The sequence below is a fragment of the Triticum aestivum genome, chromosome 2A (genome assembly GCF_018294505.1).
Source record: "Triticum aestivum cultivar Chinese Spring chromosome 2A, IWGSC CS RefSeq v2.1, whole genome shotgun sequence".
Lineage (NCBI taxonomy): Eukaryota > Viridiplantae > Streptophyta > Magnoliopsida > Poales > Poaceae > Triticum > Triticum aestivum.
In genome coordinates, this window is record NC_057797.1 from 168,796,912 (window position 1) to 168,816,151 (window position 19,240).

At 47.3% G+C, this 19,240-nt stretch overlaps 1 protein-coding gene across 1 annotated transcript; it reads left to right on the forward strand.

Moving 5' to 3' along the window:
• The first annotated feature begins 15,667 nt into the window (after positions 1–15,667).
• LOC123188170 (pentatricopeptide repeat-containing protein At5g02860-like) lies at positions 15,668–18,153 on the forward strand. The gene has a single exon (XM_044600212.1). It carries the CDS (start codon positions 15,750–15,752, stop codon positions 17,757–17,759), a length of 2,010 nt encoding a protein of 669 aa, XP_044456147.1. The 5' UTR covers positions 15,668–15,749; the 3' UTR covers positions 17,760–18,153.
• The last annotated feature ends 1,087 nt before the right edge of the window (positions 18,154–19,240 follow it).

Here is a 19,240-nt window from a genome sequence, read left to right on the forward strand (position 1 = left end):
CTGTGCTCCGGATACTTGTTGAGTAATCCTGATGGTCGAAGGTGATTGGTTGAAATGGCCAGTGGCAGAACTCCACGGTGATAGGCCCTTGGGCGTGTTTATCTGGGAGTGCCGCTTTGCTTCTCCCCTTTATCACGTGTAACATGTTTACTGTTTTGACTTCTGGTGGAAATTTCTTCTGTTCCCCAGTGTTTTGCTTGCGAGGCTCATCCTCATCTTCGCTTGGTGTATCCTGCCCCTTATGTTCGGCATTGAGCTTGCCGGACTGCTTGAAGACCCAACATTCTCTGTGGGTATGATTTGCAGGTTTATCGGGGGTGCTATGGATCTGACATATTTGGTCCAGAATTTTGTTTAAGCTGGACAGTTCATCTCTGGCGCCTTTAGAGGGCGGCTTTTGATGACCTGGCCGAGAGCTTCTGAATCCGGCGTTTACCGTCATGCTCTTCGGGCTGTCTTCTTTATTTTGGCGCTTATTATTTTTGCTGCATCGTGATTTCCCATTTCCATCTCTAACTTCGGATGTACTTGGGTCGTTGGTGCTGCATCTGGCTAGCCAGCTGTCCTCACCCATGCAAAAGCATATCATGAGGCTTGTTAATGCTGCCATTGTTCTCGGCTTTTCTTGGCCGAGGTGTCTGGCAAGCCATTCATCGCGGACGCTATGCTTGAAAGCTGCCAAGGCTTCGGCGTCCGGACAGTCGACTATTTGGTTCTTTTTAGTAAGAAACCTGTTCCAAAGCTTTCGGGCTGACTCTCTGGGTTGTTGAGTTATATGACTCAAATCGTGCGCGTCCGGAGGTCGGACATATGTCCCTTGAAAATTTGCCCGAAAAGCGTCTTCGAGCTCTTCCCAGCTTCCAATGGAGCTTTCGGGGAGGCTTTTAAGCCAGTGCTGAGCTGGCCCTTTGAGCTTGAGGGGTAAGTACTTGATGGCGTGGAGATCATCTCCTCGAGCCATATGGATATGGAGGATATAGTCCTCAATCCAGACCCTAGGGTCTGTTGTTTCGTCGTATGCCTCTATGTTTACGGGTTTGAATCCCTCTGGAAATTCATGGTCCAGCACCTCGTCGGTGAAACATAGGGGGTGTGTGGCACCCCTGTATCTGGGTGTACCATGGTGTTCGGATGTTTGTTGTGTTGCATCGTATGCTGGAGCGCGCTTGCGTGGTTCATAGATGGATCTGGTTGTGCCGTCCTTTTGATGCGAGCCCTTGCGTGGATCGCGTATTGGCTTATGTGCGGCGTTGTTTGCCGCTCTATGTTGGCCGTGAGGTCGTCTATCCGGCCAGATGGCCATTTTAATTTTTGGTTGCGGGGGATCTAAGGCCTCCTCATCAAATTCAGGTAGCAACTTCCATTTCGGGTAGCTCTTGGTGTGGCAATTACCGCCGTACTTCGCTGCTGTGTTGAGTACTTTACTCCATCTGATTTTGAATGTGTCTTGCGCAGCCTTGAGCTTTTGCTTCTGCTTTTTTTAGACTCCTCGCGGTGGCAACAAGCCTTTGATGGGCATTCTGTTGCTCCAGGTGTCTGTCTGGTGTGATGTCGTCCAGACTATTATCTTTGACAGAGTCGGGTTGTTCGGTTTGATTCTCCATGTTGCCGTGGTCCGGTGATGGTTCACCCTGCTCTAACGCTGGGTCTATATGATCGTTCCTTCTGCCGAGGCGGGATTTGGGGCGGCGCTTACGCCGCCGCTTTGACTGCTTCTCGAGGGGACAACCCTTTGTTGCGACCTTCCGTTCCTCGTCGTCGTCTTTTTTTGGTGTGTCCACCATGTATACGTCATGTGATGAAGTGGGCGTCCAGTGCCCTGTGGGCAGTGGTTCCTGTTCATCTCCTGCATCGTCGTCCATACCGTCGATGTCTTCGGAGTCGGAGTCGAGCATGTCAGTTAAGTCATCGACAGAGGCTACTAAGTGGGTGGTGGGTGGGCGAAGAATTTCTTCATCATCCGCATCCCAATCCTGCCGGACATAGTTCGGCCCGGATCCTCCTGACAAGGAGACAGACCTTAATGAGTTCAGTATATCGCCGAAGGGCGAGTGCTGAAAAATATCCGCGGAGGTAAACTCCATGATCGGTGCCCAACTGGATTCGATAGGAACGGGCGCAGGCGGTTCGGAGTCCGTGGCCGGAGAAGAATCCGGCAGTTGCAACACGACTCTCGTGAAGGGTAAGGTCGATATCCGGCTCGATCGCCGTTGGGTATACGGCCTCTGTGGCAGGGTCTATCCACCTGTCCATGGGAGGCGCAACTGGCTCCGAATTAAGGGCCGGAGCGGCTGCCGGTGCGATTTCTTGAACACCGTCCGATGGCAGAGCTAAATCGTACTCATCGTGACCGCGTGGCGCACAAGGCAGGGGCTCGAATCCGTAGAAGATCAAGTCTCTGCGGATATCGGCCATGTAATTTAAGCTTCCAAACCTGACCTGATGGCCAGGGGCGTAGCTTTCGATCTGCTCCAGATGGCCAAGCGAGTTGGCCCGCAGTGCGAAGCCACCGAACACAAAGATTTGTCCAGGGACAAAAGTCTCGCCCTGGACTGCATCGCTATCAATGATAGTGGGAGCCATCAAGCCTAATGGCGACGACACAGAGGAAATCTCAATGAAAGCACCAATGTCGGTGTCAAAACTGGCGGATCTCGGGTAGGGGGTCCCGAACTGTGCGTCTAAGGCGGATGGTAACAGGAGGCAGGGGACACAATGTTTTACCCAGGTTCGGGCCCTCTTGATGGAGGTAAAACCCTACGTCCTGGTTGATTAATATTGATGATATGGGTAGTAGAAGAGTAGATCTACCACGAGATCGGAGAGGCTAAACCCTAGAAGCTAGCCTATGGTAAGATTGTATGTTGTCCTACGGACTAAAACCCTCCGGTTTATATAGACACTGGAGAGGGTTAGGGTTACACAAGGCCGGTTACAAAGGAGGAGATATCCATATCCGTACTGCCTAGCTTGCCTTCCACACCAAGTAGAGTCCTATCCGGACACGGGACGAAGTCTTCAATCTTGTATCTTCATAGTCCAACAGTCCGGCCAAAGGATATAGTCCGGCTGTCCGGAGACCCCCTAATCCAGGACTCCCTCAACGGGCAAGCCTACAAGCACTCCCATTTCCTCCTTTTCATTTCTAACTATTCTTTTTTATCTTGTCACAGGTGACGCAAAATATTGGTCATCTCACAGACTCTTTCGGAGTTCGGCTTCATACACTTACCCCAAGGTCGTTCCTGTTGAAGGAATCCTTTAACCGAGGCAAGGCGGCGCAGACGTGCGACAGGAGGTCCAAATAATTTTGTAGACCGCACTCTCTATTTAGAACCTGTAAAAATGCCTTCTCCCTCAGCCTTCGACCACCAGCATGCCAAATAGCCTGGGTCGTGGCATTATTATTTGTAAAATGGCAATTGACATATCAATCACATCCCAGTGAACATAATCCATACCCAGTATTCGCTTTTTCCTAAAAAAGCTAAATTTCTCCGGTTGTTTCACACTCACACCTCAGCACGGGTTGCCAGGGGCTCGATATGGGAACAAATGAATTGCCGACAAGTCCGAACAGCTTTATAGCACACTTCGGCGTCGCGAGTTTGGCCTTATATGCATCCACTCCGAATCATGTCTTTGGTCAATAGTTGGGTTGCTCGGCTCCTGTGCTTACTACCTTACGTTCCGCTATATCGGCTAGGGTAGTAAAGGGAGAACTACTGCGATTGTGTCCCGGTTTATCCGGATGAGCATCTCAGTAGAGAAAGCCGAAAAGTGACTGTCATGATGCGGCGAGAGCTGGTCAACCACTCGATGACTTATTAGAATCTTTCATGACTCCTCCCGTATTGCATGAAGGACCGTTCTTCTGGTCACTCATGTAACGCACCATATTCGGATGACTGCGTACACACCAGGGGCTATATCATAGACCCACCGTCAAACTCCTATGGCTAAGTGAAAGTGTTAAAGCCCTAATAGTCCGATTGCCTAGTTCTCCACACTAACACCTCCTTCATGGACCAAGACGTTGGATCAAGAGTGATCAAGTGCTTTTCCGAACACCCCCATATTTTATGCGAGGGGGCTGAAGCTGACGACTGGAAAACTTTCAGATTATACAAAAATGGTCGCACAGGAGGAGCCACAACTTCTAGGCATAATCTTAAAATATAATAATATTGTTTTTACAATTTCAATACATTTCACTCGAACATCATCTCTTTCAGCACTGACCCTCTATCAAGCGGGCACCCTCTAAGACATCCTCAAAATAATACTCTGGTGTGTGATGCTCCTTACCCTCGGGTGGACTTTTCGCTGCAACATCGTGGCCTTCATCTTCGCCCAATACGTCTTCACACGGGCAAGGGCCATCCGTGCACCTTCAATGCACGTGGACCGCTTAATAGCGTCGATACGCGGCACCGCATCACTTAGTCGTCGTACCAAGCCAAAATAACTCTTCGGAATTGGCTCAGTTGGCCACAGCCGGACTACGATGTCCTTCATGGCAGAGCTGGATATCTTGTGGAGCTCGGCCCACTGGGCCATCTGTTCGTTCAGTAACAATGGGCACTTTGGTGTGCTGAATTGTGACCAAAAATGCTTCTCCGTCGCATGCCCTTCCTGCGCTTCGTAAAATTGCGCCGCATCGGAGGCACTCTTTGGCAAGTCCAAAAAGGCGCCTGGGGAGATCCACATTTGATTAAGAGGGGCATACTTTGGATTGCTAAACTTAGTGTTTAATAAGAAAGGCTTACCGGGCGCTATCTCCCCGGCTTGCCGGATCTCTTCACAAGCCACTCTAGACTCAGATCATGCTTCTCTTGCCTCTTGTAATGCCCTGTCAAGATTGGCTGCTTTGGCCTTGTTATCCTTCTCGAGGAATTCGCACCAGACAGTGGATTCCTTTAGCTTGCGCGCCATAATTGCCATTCTCTCCTCACATTGGCGCTGCGCGGCCTCTCCGGCTTCTACTCATCAGCTGCCTTCTTGGCAGCCACATTACTCATCCCGGTTTGCTCCTTGGCTCGAACAAGTTCAACCCGCAGGGTCTCAACCGCGACAGCACTATCTGCAGATACACATGTCTCAGAACATAATTCTAGCTTCATGCCTGTGTTACTATACATATTCTAACACATACCTTGCGCCTCGTCGAGTCGCCTGTTAATAAGCGTGATGTCGTTATCCGCCACATCAAGCTTATGCTCCAGACCTGCAACCTTCGTAGTGTGGGCAGTTGTCATGGATGTAACAGCCTGTGTTTCCAGTCATTAGATTATTACCTGAGAACATCTTTTTCGATCCTCTGATTGCCTACCTTTGGGCGCCAACTAGAGTCTCAGGGGCTACTATCTATACATAGGTGCATTTTGCGTATAAAGCACAACCGAAAATTTAACATTACATACCTCAAAGCCTCTTAGCAGGCTCATGAAGGCTTCATTCAATCTGCTTTTCGTGGACAGAATCCTCTCCACCACCGTACCCATCAAGGTACGATGATCATATGAGATTGACGAACACCATAGCATGTCCGTCAGTGTATCCGGCGCATCCGGATTCTTGGAAGCAGCGGCGGCAGTACAGACTCCCTTCGATAGGGTATGTTCACTCGACCCTACATTCGTCTTCGGTTGTAAACTGGATAGTCCAGAGCCTTTATTGTTAACCCTTGTACGGACCATACACTTCGGACTCTGGGCGACCGAAGTCTCACCTTGGGGCGCTGGCTCTATTATCCCCTAATCGGGAGAGACCCTCCGGGACGACACCTCGATGTCGTCTGCCCTGTTGGGCGAGGAAGCTTGTGGAGGCGTTTCACTTTCCATCATCTCGGGTAAAAGGTCCCCCGAAGAGGAGGATTGTTGAGGAAGACTGTGTGCCGGACTACAAAACGCATATTCCAGATGTTACCTTTGCAAAGAGAAAAGGAATGGGGTATGTTTAAAATATCTTTGTTCACTTACAATTCGGCTGGAGGCTTGTCCTTACGAAGGGATTGTGCGACAACAACACCTTCCGAGCATGAACCGCCCGACAGGGGCGTTCTGCCCCGCTTAGGAGCCCTTACATCCCAACTCTCAGAGGCGGCCCTCTTCTTACCATAGGAAGAAGGATGTCGGCTTCTCCTCCTCTTTTGTCTTCGGAAGAAGGAGCCCTAGTCTCCCCGGACACAGTGTGTGGTTTGCCTCCAGGATGGAAGCCGCCTTCGGCTCCCCCGCTCTTCTCATTCTCCTCTTCCACCGGTGCCTGGTATGGCACCGGGACCAGCATCCTTTCTAGTATGGGACTAGCTGAGTCTTCGGGAAGAGGAGCCGAACACCTAATTTGCTCCGCCTTCTTTACCCAGCCCTGGAAGAAGATGGTTTTCTCAGCATCTTATTATGAGATGCGTGTCCAAGCTATGTTCGAGAATCGAGTGCTTACCTAGGTAGCCGGATGGTTGCAGTCGAGGTCGATGTCCTCTGTAGTATCCGGCCACTGTTTTCGTTTCTCGAAAAATAACTTCCACATTCCTCTATGCATCGCACCAAAGAAGTGCTGAAGGGTTCGTGGTCCTTTTGGATTAAACTCCCACATACGGAGGGGCCGTCTTTGGCACGGGAGGACCCGACGGACTAGCATTACTTGAATCACGTCGATGAGTTCGGTGTTCTTCTCAAGGAGACTCCGGATACGGCTATGTAGAATCTGCACTTCATCGGTTGATCCTCAGTCCAACCCCTTATTAACCCACGATGCGAGTTGAATTGGAGGGCTAGATCGGAATGCAGGTATAGCCGCCTACTTGGTGCCACGGGGTTCAGTGATGTAAAACCATTCCCATTGCCATAAGTCGAAAGATTCTATGAAGGATACTTTTAGCTAGGGAGCGTTGATAAGTTTGCCCACTGTAGCACCACCGCACTCTGCTCGTCCCCCGTCGACTACCTTCGGCTTCACATTAAAAGTCTTAAGCCATAAGCCGAAGTGTGGGGGAATATGGAGGAAAGCTTCGCACGTGATGATGAACGCCAAGATGTGAAGGAATGAGTCTGGAGTTAAATCGTGAAAATCTAGCCCGTAATAGAACATAAGCCCTCGAACAAAGGGGTGGAGGGAGAACCCTAGCCCTCGGAGGAAGTGGGAGATGAATACGACCCTCTCGCTGGATCTGGGAGTAGGAATAACCTGACCTTGAGTAGGAAGCCTGTGGGAGATTTCCGTGGTCAGGTATCTGGCTTCCCAGAGCTTTGCGATGTCCTCCTCTATGACGGAGGAAGGCACCCACCGACCTTGAGGACTGAGGCCGTCCATAGCTAGGAAGCTTGAAACAATCGAAACCTTGGGCGCTGGAGCTCGAGATTGGAGAGGATGAGGAAAGGGTTGGAGTAAAAAAGCCAGATGGGCCCTAGTCCCTTTATAAAGGCAATAAATATCAAACACCTCCTCCTCGACCTTGAAACCTTCCTATTCTTAAGGAATCATGCCAATCGGACGGTTGGAATCCCCACGCCCGTGTTGATGAGGATCCCGCAATAAGGGGACACGATCTCTGCTTCGAGAAGACGTGCCAATGAAACGGCGTCTTGGAACATGGAACGACGAGCAAAGAAAAAAAAACGGTTCGACATAATAACCATGTGGTGATGTGATATCGCGTCACAGAAAAATTGTCAGCAGATTGGACTCGCAAAATATTGTTTCCTCTGTGGTAGTGTGTGGTATTTGTTTTGTAGATCCGGACACGATCTTGGTGTTTGAAGACTGTGTCGGAGTATTTGGAGGAGGAACCCGCCTTGCAATGCCGAATACAATCTGTGCACCGGACACCTCGTCGTTGAAGCCTGGTTCAGGGGCTACTGAGGGAGTCCTGGACTAAGGGGTCCTCGGGCGTCCGGTCTGTTGGGCATGGGCCGGACTATTGGACCATGAAGACACAAAATGGAAGACTTTCTCCCGTGTCCGGATAGGACTCTTCTTTGCGTGGATGGCAAGCCAGGCGGCCGGATATACTATTTCCTTTCTATGTAACCGACTTTGTACCACCCTAGTCCCCTCCGTGTCTATATAAACTAGAGGGTTTAGTCTGTAAGGGCAATCATAATTAGATAGGCTAAACTTCTAGGGTTTTAGCCATTATGATCTCGTGGTAGATCAACTCTTGTAACCCCCATACTCATCAATATTAATCTAGCAGGACGTAGGGTTTTACCTCCATCGAGAGGGCCCGAACCTGGGTAAACATTGTGTTCCATGTCTCCTGTTACCATCAACCTCAGACGCACAGTTCGGGACCCCCTACCCGAGATCCGCCGGTTTTGACACCGACACCTGGCTCGGATGCCACTGTTGGGGAACGTAGAAATTTAAAAAAAATCCTACGCACATTAAGGGGGGCTGGCCCCCAAACCCTAAACCAATTCGGTTTGGGCCTAGGGGGGCGCCACACCACTTGCCCGCTGCCCTCTTTCTCCACTGGGGCCCATTAAGGCCCATTGACTCCCCGGGGGGTTCCCGTAACCTCCCGATACTCCGGAAAATGCCCGAACTCATCCAAAACCATTCCAGTGTCCAAACATAGCCTTCCAATATATCAATCTTTATGTCTCAATCATTTCGAGACTCCTCGTCATGTTCGTGATCATATCCGGGACTCCAAACTACCTTCGGTACATCAAAACACATAAACTCATAATATCGATCGTCATCGAACGTTAAGCGTGCGGACCCTACGGGTTCAAGAACTATGTAGACATGACCAAGACTCACTTCCTGTCAATAACCAATAGCAGAACCTGGATGCTCATATTGGTTCCTACATATTCTACGAAGATCTTTATCGGTCAAACCGCATAACAACATACGTTGTTCCCTTTGTCATCGGTATGTTACTTGCCCGAGATTCGATCGTCGGTATCTCAATACATACGTTACCGACAAGTCTCTTTACTCGTTCCGTAATGCATCATCCCGTTACTAGCTCATTAGTCACATTGCTTCCAAGGCTTATAGTGATGTACATTACCGAGAGGGCCCAGAGATACCTCTCCGACAATCGGAGTGACAAATCCTAATCTCGATCTATGCCAACTCAACAAACACCATCTGAGACACCTGTATAGCATCTTTATAGTCACCCGGTTACGTTGTTGCATTTGATAGCACAGTAAGTGTTCCTCCGGTATTCGGGAGTTGCATAATCTCATAGTCATAGGAACATGTATAAGTTATGAAGAAAGCAATAGCAACAAACTAGACGATCATAGTGCTAAGCTAACGGATGGGTCAAGTCAATCACATCATTCTCTAATGATGTGATCCCGTTCATCAAATGACAACTCTTGTCTATGACTAGGAAACTTAACCATCTTTGATTAACGAGCTAGTCAAGTAGAGGCATACTAGTGATACTCTGTTTGTCTATGTATTCACACATGTACTAAGCTTACGGTTAATACAATTCTAGCATGAATAATAAACATTTATCATGATATAAGGAAATATAAATAATAACTTTATTATTGCCTCTAGGGCATATTTCCTTCAAGGACTCCCTAGTCCTAGTAGGATTCCACCTCCCACACGGAGTAGGAAAGGGGGGCCGGCCCCCTTATCCTAGTCCTAATCGGCCTCCTGCCCAAGGGGGGCGCACCAGCCCCTTGTGGGCTGGTGTGCTTCCTCTTATGGCCCATAAGGCCCATAACTTCTCCCCGGGGGTTCCGATAACCTCCCGGTACTCTGGAAAAATGCCTGAACCACTCGGAACCATTCCGATGTCCAAATGCAACCTTCCAATATATGAATCTTTACCTCTCGACCATTTAGAGACTCCTCTTCATGTCCGTGATCTCATCCGGGACTCCGAACAAACTTCGGTACATCAAATCACATAACTCATAATACAAATCGTCATCGAACATTAAGCGCGCGGACCCTACAGGTTCGAGAACTATGTAGACATGACCGAGACACATCTCTGGTCAATAACCAATAGTGGAACCTGGATGCTCATATTGGTCCCTACATATTCTACGAAGATCTTTATCGGTTAAACCGCATAACAACATACATTGTTCCCTTTGTCATCGATATGTTACTTGCCCGAGATTCGATCGTTGGTATCATCATACCTAGTTCAATCTCGTTACCGGCAAGTCCCTTTACTCGTTCCGTAATGCATCATCCCGTGACTAACTCATTAGTCACATTGCTTGCAAGGCTCATAGTGATGTGCATTACCGAGAGGGACCGGAGATACCTCTCCGATACACGGAGTGACAAATCCTAATCTCGATCTATGCCAACTCAACAAACACCATCGGAGACACCTATAGAGCATCTTTATGATCACCTAGTTACATTGTGACGTTTGATAGCACACAAGGTGTTCCTCTGGTATTCGGGAGTTGTATAATCTCATACTCTGAGGAACATGTATAAGTCATGAAGAAAGCAATAGCAATAAACTAAACGATCATAGTGCTAAGCTAACGGATGGGTCTTGTCCATCACATCATTCTCTAATGATGTGATCCCGTTCATCAAATGACAACACATGTCTATGGCTAGGAAACTTAACCATCTTTGATTAACGAGCTAGTAAAGTAGAGGCATGCTAGGGACACTTTGTTTGTCTATGTATTCACACATGTACTAAGTTTCTGGTTAATACAATTCTATCATGAATAATAAACATTTATCATGATATAAGGAAATATAAATAACAACTTTATTATTGCCTCTAGGGCATATTTCCTTCATAAAAATGGTAGAAACAAACTCCCATCTAGAAGCGCACCAGGGCCTTTTGTTATCACACTTGAATGTCCTAAGGTGGAGTATGCAGGAGAACGACATTCTCCACTGCAAATAGACATGGATGTAAACTCAAAATGTATTCAAGCTAAGCATTCAACTGAACAAATAGTAGCACCACAAGGCACTTGTAAATTGTAATGGAATACCATCAAATTAAGCATACAAAACATACTTTATAAACCAGGAAGTACATTATTTGATAATGGGCTATACTATCACATAGTTGAAGGGTATGGATGTTCCATCATTGACTTATATTCATCTAACGTTATGCATGTGTTCTGTTTCAACCCAATATTGTTAGCAAGCATGCATGTAGCCTCATATATGGTTATCTTGAAATTCAGATAGTGCAAGTCTGTTAGTAACAGCCGCTTCTTCTTTCCTTTCATTTATGTAGCTACATGATTGTATGTGAAAAACAGTAGGACTCTTTTTTACAGGTGAAAAATAATATAACTCTAAATAGGAGAAAAATAACAATGGTGACCACATGTATCACTTAGGTATTAGATCAATCCCATGGCATACACAGTCACGAACAACATGCGTGAAGTGAACTGGAATCTGATGTATACTCTAATTTTTCAAAACAATCAAGGGTATTAGTAGAAATACTAATGAAAATCGTACAAAACAAACATGAGAGATACAAAGATTCAGGATTGCATCCCGTTGGGTGTAGCAAAGGGGCACACAGGGTGGTATGACTAAGAGAGACGATAGTGTCTGTTGATAGGGGTGACTGCACAAGTCATAGGAAGTAGTTATAGAGGTGTTGGTGGACTTGTACCGGCCAGCCAGGCCGGCAACGCAACACATGCAAGGAATTATTCTTCCCCATGCATGGAGACATTGGACATGGTCGTCTTGGGGCTCCTGTCAGACACCTGGGTCTCGGAGATGAGCAGGGCCTCTGCTGCGATGCCCGCCTTGGAGACGATGTGGGAATCGTGGGCGTGGATGTCGAGGAGAAGGGATCAATGAGGATGTTGTTCCATGGTGTGGACACAGTGGCCTGGCCCACGAGCGACATCAGCAGCATCAACATGATCTCCTCTGCCATGGATTACATTGTATTATCATTCATACTGGGGCTCTTCTTGAATCTCGTATGCCTGGGTCTCGGAGATGAGCAAGGCCTCTGTTGTGGCGCCGGCAATAGAGATGGCATTTGTTGGGGAACGTAGTAATTTCAAAAAAAATCCTACGCACACGCAAGGTCATGGTGATGCATAGCAACGAGAGGGGAGAGTGTTGTCTACGTACCCTCGTAGACCGACATCGGAAGCGTTATGACAACACGGTTGATGTAGTCGTACGTCTTCATGGCCCAACCGATCAAGCACCGAATCTATGGCACCTCCGAGTTCTAGCACACGTTCAGCTCGATGACGATCCCTGGACTCCGATCCAGCAAAATGTCGGGGAAGAGTTCCGTCAGCACGATGGTGTGGTGACGATCTTGATGTTCTACCGTCGCAGGGCTTCGCCTAAGCACTACTACAATATTATCGAGGATTATGGTGGAAGGGGGCACCGCACACGGCTAAGAGATCAATGATAAATTGTTGTGTCTTTGGGGTGCCCCCCTGCACCCCTATATAAAGGAGCAAGGGAGGAGGAGGCCGGCTCTAGGAGGGGGCGCGCCAAGTGCGGAGTCCTACTAGGACTCCCTAGTCCTAATAGGATTCCACCTCCCATATGGAATAGGAAAAGAGGAAGGGAAAAGAAGGAAGGAAGGGGGCGCCCCCCTTCCCTAGTCCAATTCGGACCAGACCAAGGGGAGGGGTGCGGCCACCCTTGAGGCCCTTTTCCTTCTTTCCCGTATGGCCCAATAAGGCCCAATACGTATTCCCGTAACTCTCCGGTACTTCGAGAAATACCCGAATCACTCGGAACCTTTCCGATGTCCGAATATAGTCGTCCAATATATCGATCTTTACGTCTTGACCATTTCGAGACTCCTCGTCATGTCCCCGATCTCATCCGGGACTCCGAACTTCTTCGGTACATCAAAACTCATAAACTCATAATATAACTGTCATCGAAACCTTAAGCGTGCGGACCCTACGGGTTCGAGAACAATGTAGACATGACCGAAACACGTCTCCGGTCAATAACCAATAGAGGAACCTGGATGCTCAAATTGGCTCCCACATATTCTACGAAGATCTTTATCGGTCAGACCGCATAACAACATACGTTGTTCCCTTTGTCATCGGTATGTTACTTGCCCGAGATTCGATCGTCGGTATCTCAATACCTAGTTCAATCTCGTTACCGGCAAGTCTTTTTACTCGTTCCGTAATACATCAACCTGCAACTAACTCATTAGTTGCAATGCTTGCAAGGCTTAAGTGATGTGCATTACCGAGAGGGCCCAGAGATACCTCTCCGACAATCGGAGTGACAAATCCTAATCTCGAAATACGCCAACCCAACAAGTACCTTCAGAGACACCTGTAGAGCACCTTTATAATCACCCAGTTACGTTGTGACGTTTGGTGGCACACAAAGTGTTCCTCCGGTAAACGGGAGTTGCATAATCTCATAGTCATAGGAACATGTATAAGTCATGAAGAAAGCAATAGCAACAAAATAAATGATCAAGTGCTATGCTAATGGAATGGGTCAAGTCAATCACATCATTCTCCTAATGATGTGATCCCGTTAATCAAATGACAACTCATGTCTATGGTTAGGAAACATAACCATCTTTGATCAACGAGCTAGTCAAGTAGAGGCATACTAGTGACACTCTGTTTGTCTATGTATTCACACATGTATTATGTTTCCGGTTAATACAATTCTAGCATGAATAATAAACATTTATCATGATATAAGGAAATAAATAATAACTTTATTATTGCCTCTAGGGCATATTTCCTTCAGCATTGGCATGGATGTCGAGGAGGGAGGGCTCGATGAGGATGCCGCGTAATAGCGTGAAAACACAACGGTCGTGACCCATGAGCGCTGCTGGCAGCATCAGCAGAATCTCCGACATGTATTACATCGTACAATCATCAAGTGGGCATGAGCATGGCTATCGATCAACTATTCCAATCTCAGGTGGTAGGTACACACGTCGCGAATAGATGTAGATGATGTAGGTGTTTTCATGGTGGCCAAAGGTTTGACACAAGACTACAGGAGCTGCCTTGTCCTAGCAAGATATCAAGTATAGTGGGACGAGGGAGTGGAAGGGGACTATTTTAACTTGAAGGCTTGAAGGCAAGTTCAGTGCTTGATTGATAAAAGATGAAGGGAACCGTCGGGGTTAGATCACACTGTTCAATACATTGATCAAACGAAGAGACGGAAGGAAATCATCATCAATGGCTTTTGATTTGTTGTGTGAGTGGAATTTAAGAAGATGAATAGGAAGGGCAGTAATGAAAGAGATGGCGTACAACCTAGCCACAAAGAAATTGAATCAAAGGGGAGGCAGAGACAGATCTAACACGAGACGGTGAGAGCCAAAGAGGAGATGTGGACGCATGATAAAGGAACCTGCTGACGTAGCACAAGATGAGGTGGATAGGCCGCATGTCAAGATAAATAGGTTAGTGGGGGTCAATCTCTTAGGTATATAGGGTACTCACAATTTCATTAGAAAAATGTTAACAAAAATGAATTTCTTTCACAATTTCAGAAAAAGATTGCGAATTCAAAAAATATGGTCAGAAAATGTAAAAAGAATAAAAAAACATAAAAAATGAAAAACAAAAGGAGTAGGAAAAATTAACATCGAAAAAAATGAAAATGATAAAAGAAAGAAAATAATGAACATGAAAAAAGAGAAAAAAAACGAAAGGAAAAAACAAAACAAAAAGAAGAAAAACCTGGTCTAGGAAGGTTTTATAATCTTCACAAAACCAGAAAGGAGCTACCCAGCGACCTGCGCGCCAAATAGAATTGGCCATAAATCAGAGCGCAACTCCGAATTCCATTTATTATTAATTTTGGCCCAGCAGGACTGAACTGAACAAGGGAGCGATTCTCTCGTTCCAAATCCCCAAGTTCCACCCCCATGAGCCCTCCTCCCCCATATCCGACGGATCCTATTTGGCGCATAGGTTGTTGTGGAGCGACCTAGTGCGTACCCCCTCCTTGATTGTTTGCACAGTGGGGCGACCCATACTTCAGAGTTTCATGTGTGTTCTCTCACCGGTTTTGGGAAGGTCCTAGAACCTTCCCTTAACTAGGATTTTTTTGTTCTAATTTTTCTTTTCTCTCCTTTTCTTATTTACGTTTCACCCTTTTGTGAAAATTTCCTTTCAATTTTGCAAATACTTTTTGTTCATCAAATTCAAAAAATGTTCATCATTGTAAAAAAATGTTCACCAATTTCAAAAAAAATCATCGGATTTAAAAAGTGTTCATCAAATTTAAAATTTCTTCATCAAATAAAAAAATGCTCATTGAATTTAAAATTTATTCATCCATTTATCAAAAAGCATTCTTGAATACAATCTTTGTTCATCAAGTTCAGAAAATGTTCATCGGATTCAAAATGTGCTCATCAAATATAAAAACATGTTCATGATTATTAAAATAATCTCATAAAAATAATAACAAAATCATTAAAATTCAAAAATGTTCATTCTTTTGAAATCGTGATTTTTTGAATTCAAGAGTTTTTTTGAATTCGGTGAACATTTTTGTTGAATCATTGAACGTCTTTTGAAAGCCAGAACTTTTTTTGAAATCTCAAAGAAAAAACAGGGGCACCTCGACCCCACATGTGTCGGCGAGCGTAGGGGATCGGGGGTGTGCGCGCGCGGCCGGTTTCCGGCGCGCTGTTCGCCGAATAGGAGATCCCCCCCATATCCGGTCCTCTTCTCCACGAGCGGCCGTGCCCGTGCCAGCCAGCGACCCCTTCACCGGCCATAACCCCTAAACCCCAGCCAACGGCAACCCCGCCCGCCATGGTCGAAACGGTCGCCTTCCCGCTCCCGCTCCGGGCGCCCGCGCCGCCGCCTCCCACCTCCAAGACCTTCCGCCACCAACCCCCCGTGCTCTCCCCTCTCCGACTCTTCTCCCCCACCTCCCTCCTCTCCTCCTCACACCCCACCCCCACCTCCTCCTCCCGCACGCCGCGCCTCGGCCGCCCGCACGACCCTAATCACCAGGGCGGCCGAGGCAGCGGGCAGCCATGGAACCTGCCGCCCTCCCTCTCCCTCCCCGCGCGGCGCGCGCTCCTCTCCCTCCTGTCCGACCCGGACTCCGCGCGCGACATTCTCTCCGCGCTCCCAACCTCCGAGCTCGCCTCCGTGCTCAACGCCCTCGCTTCCCGCGGCCGACCCGGCGTCGCGCTCGCTGCTCTCCACGCTGCGCGGGACCTCCACGGCCTGCACGTCCTCCAACATCCCCGCGTGCTCCCCGCAGCCGTCCGCGTCCTCGCGCGCGCCGGCCGCCTCGCCGACGCCTCCGCGCTCCTCGACGCTGCGCCGGAACCCGACGCCAGCGCTTACACGGCTCTCGTGTCAGCGTTCTCCCGGGCCAGCCGGTTCCGGGACGCGGTCGCCGTGTTCCGCCGTATGGTGGCTAACGGCATTCAGCCCGCCATCGTCACCTACAATGTCGTGCTCCATGTGTACTTCAAGATTGCCGTTCCGTGGAAGGATGTGCTGGCACTCGTGGACTCCATGAAGAACGACGGGATTCCGCTGGACAGGTATACATATAACACGCTCATTAGCTGTTGCCGGCGTGGTGCACTCTATAAGGAGGCAGCGAAAGTGTTCGACGAAATGAGGGCTGCTGGGTTCGAACCTGACAAGGTCACATTCAATTCGCTGCTTGATGTGTATGGCAAGGCACGGATGCATGATGAGGCAATTGGGGTGCTCAAGGAGATGGAGCTTGGGGGCTGTCCACCCAGTGTGGTAACCTACAACTCGCTAATTTCGTCCTATGTAAAGGATGGGTTGTTGAAAGAGGCAGCAGAGCTCAAAGAGGAGATGGAGCTTAAGGGAATTCAGCCGGATGTCATTACATACACGACGCTGATTTCTGGTCTTGACAGGGCTGGCAAAATTGATGCAGCAATCGGGACGTGTGATGAAATGTTGAGGAATGGATGTAAGCCAAACTTGTGCACGTACAATGCATTGATCAAGCTGCATGGGGTGAGGGGAAAGTTCCCAGAGATGATGGTTGTCTTTGACGATCTCAGGTCTGCTGGATTTGTGCCAGATGTTGTGACCTGGAACACACTCTTGGCGGTATTTGGTCAAAATGGTTTAGATTCCGAGGTGTCTGGGGTATTCAAGGAGATGAAGAAATCTGGTTATGTTCCTGAGCGGGACACATATGTTTCGCTCATTAGTTCATATAGTCGGTGTGGCTTGTTTGACCAATCAATGGAGATATACAAGAGGATGATTGAAGCCGGTATATATCCTGACATATCAACATATAACGCTGTTCTATCTGCACTAGCTCGTGGTGGGTGTTGGGAGCAGGCAGAAAAGTTGTTTGCTGAGATGGAGAATCTGGATTGTAGGCCAGATGAGCTTAGTTACTCTTCACTGCTTCATGCATATGCTAATGCAAAAAAGCTGGACAAAATGAAAGCTTTGTCAGAAGATATATATGCAGAGAAGATAGAGTCACACCACGGGCTGGTGAAAACATTGGTATTGGTCAACAGCAAAGTTAATAACTTATCCGAAACAGAGAAGGCGTTCCTGGAACTTAGGAAGAGGCGGTGCTCTCTGGATATTAACGTCCTAAATGCAATGATTTCCGTATATGGGAAAAATAGGATGGTTAAGAAAGTGGAGGAGATTCTTTCACTCATGAAGGGAAGTTGTATCAACCTCAGCACCGCAACATACAATAGCTTGATGCATATGTATTCTCGATTAGGTGATTGTGAAAAGTGCGAAAATATCCTCACTGAGATCAAGTCAAGTGGTGCACGTCCGGATTGATATTCTTATAACACAATGATCTATGCATATGGAAGAAAAGGGCAGATGAAAGAAGCCTCAAGATTGTTTTCTGAGATGAAATCTTCAGGCCTGGTACCAGATATTGTAACATACAATATCTTTGTTAAGAGTTATGTGGCCAACTCAATGTTTGAAGAGGCTATTGATTTAGTACGTTATATGGTTACTCATGGTTGCAAGCCCAATGAGAGAACTTACAATTCAATACTGCAGGAGTACTGTAGGCATGATAAGATAGCAGATGCCAAATCATTCCTTAGCAACCTTCCTCAGCTTCATCCTGGAATATCCAAACAAGAACAGCAAAGACTGCTAGAACTGTTGGCTAGGCACACTTCAAGAGATAGAGGTTGAACATCAAACCTTGTTTGTATTTGTGATACGACAAGTAGACATGACTGTTTTCTTAGTTATCCTTGGCAAACATGGACTTCATAGTGGATATGTACATATTACATTTCTCTAAAGAAATATTGAGAGAAACCACTAAGATGCATTTAGTTTTCTCTGCTTAATTAATTTGCTGAAAACTCATGTTTGTACATCCTCCAACCACATACGATCTGCTGGTAGTTTTCCTAACCAGTACATACACAGATTCATCTGTTTCCTAATCCGGTGAGGTCATACTAATTATTTTAATGTATGTAGTCAAGGTAAAGAGGTTCATATGATATATTTCTGAATGGAAGAAATATCTGTCATTTTCATTTGTGTGGTTGCATTGTATGCACTATCACCTAAGTTACTAAGCTCCCTTGATTTTGAGGCTCCTGGTGCATCGTGGTATTTAGAGTCAGTTGTGGGCTCGGTTTTGAGGCTGTGTTTTGGTCGTTAGCTGTATATGGGCCTACTCGGTGGTGAGTCGTGGCGGTTCGTGTGAGCCTTTTGCCCTATGTGTCAGGTGCGTGTGTCTGCTCTCTCGCTGCTTTATTGGTTTTGTGTGCGGTGGCGGCTGGGCGGGTGTGTTCTTTGTCGGTTCACAGAGGTTCACAGAGAGGGCAGCGCTGTTCTCTGTGTTCGCTGGTTCTGCTGCTGGTGGCTTCGTCTTTCGCATCGGTCTTAACTGGTCTTCTAGGTGGGTAGGGGTGTTGACAGCGGCGGCTGGTTACGGGGCTTCATCGAGCTATTCGTGTTCCTCCGCTGCATCTGAGGGTTTGATTTTGTTCCTCTCCATTTTTGTTTCCTTATGTCTTGATTGTTGCGTTGATTGTGTAATGCTGTATCCGTGCTGTCCTTGGTCGGTGGCGTGCTTCTTTGTTTCTGGTGACTTGGTCCCATGATGAATATTCCCGATGGGATTTGTTACAGACTATCTTGAATGTAGTAGCCTTGTGGTATTTCAAGCTTTAATTACATGCTTAAGTTACCAAACTGCTTGATGTGCATTCATATTTTGTATATTACGTATTTGTTTAGCCTACAAGAAAGTACCTGGTACTTAACAAACAGATGCTAGA

Bases quoted from the DNA above. Each gene is read 5' to 3' on its own strand.
- LOC123188170 (XM_044600212.1), top strand. From the start codon at position 15,750: ATGGTCGAAACGGTCGCCTTCCCGCTCCCGCTCCGGGCGCCCGCGCCG.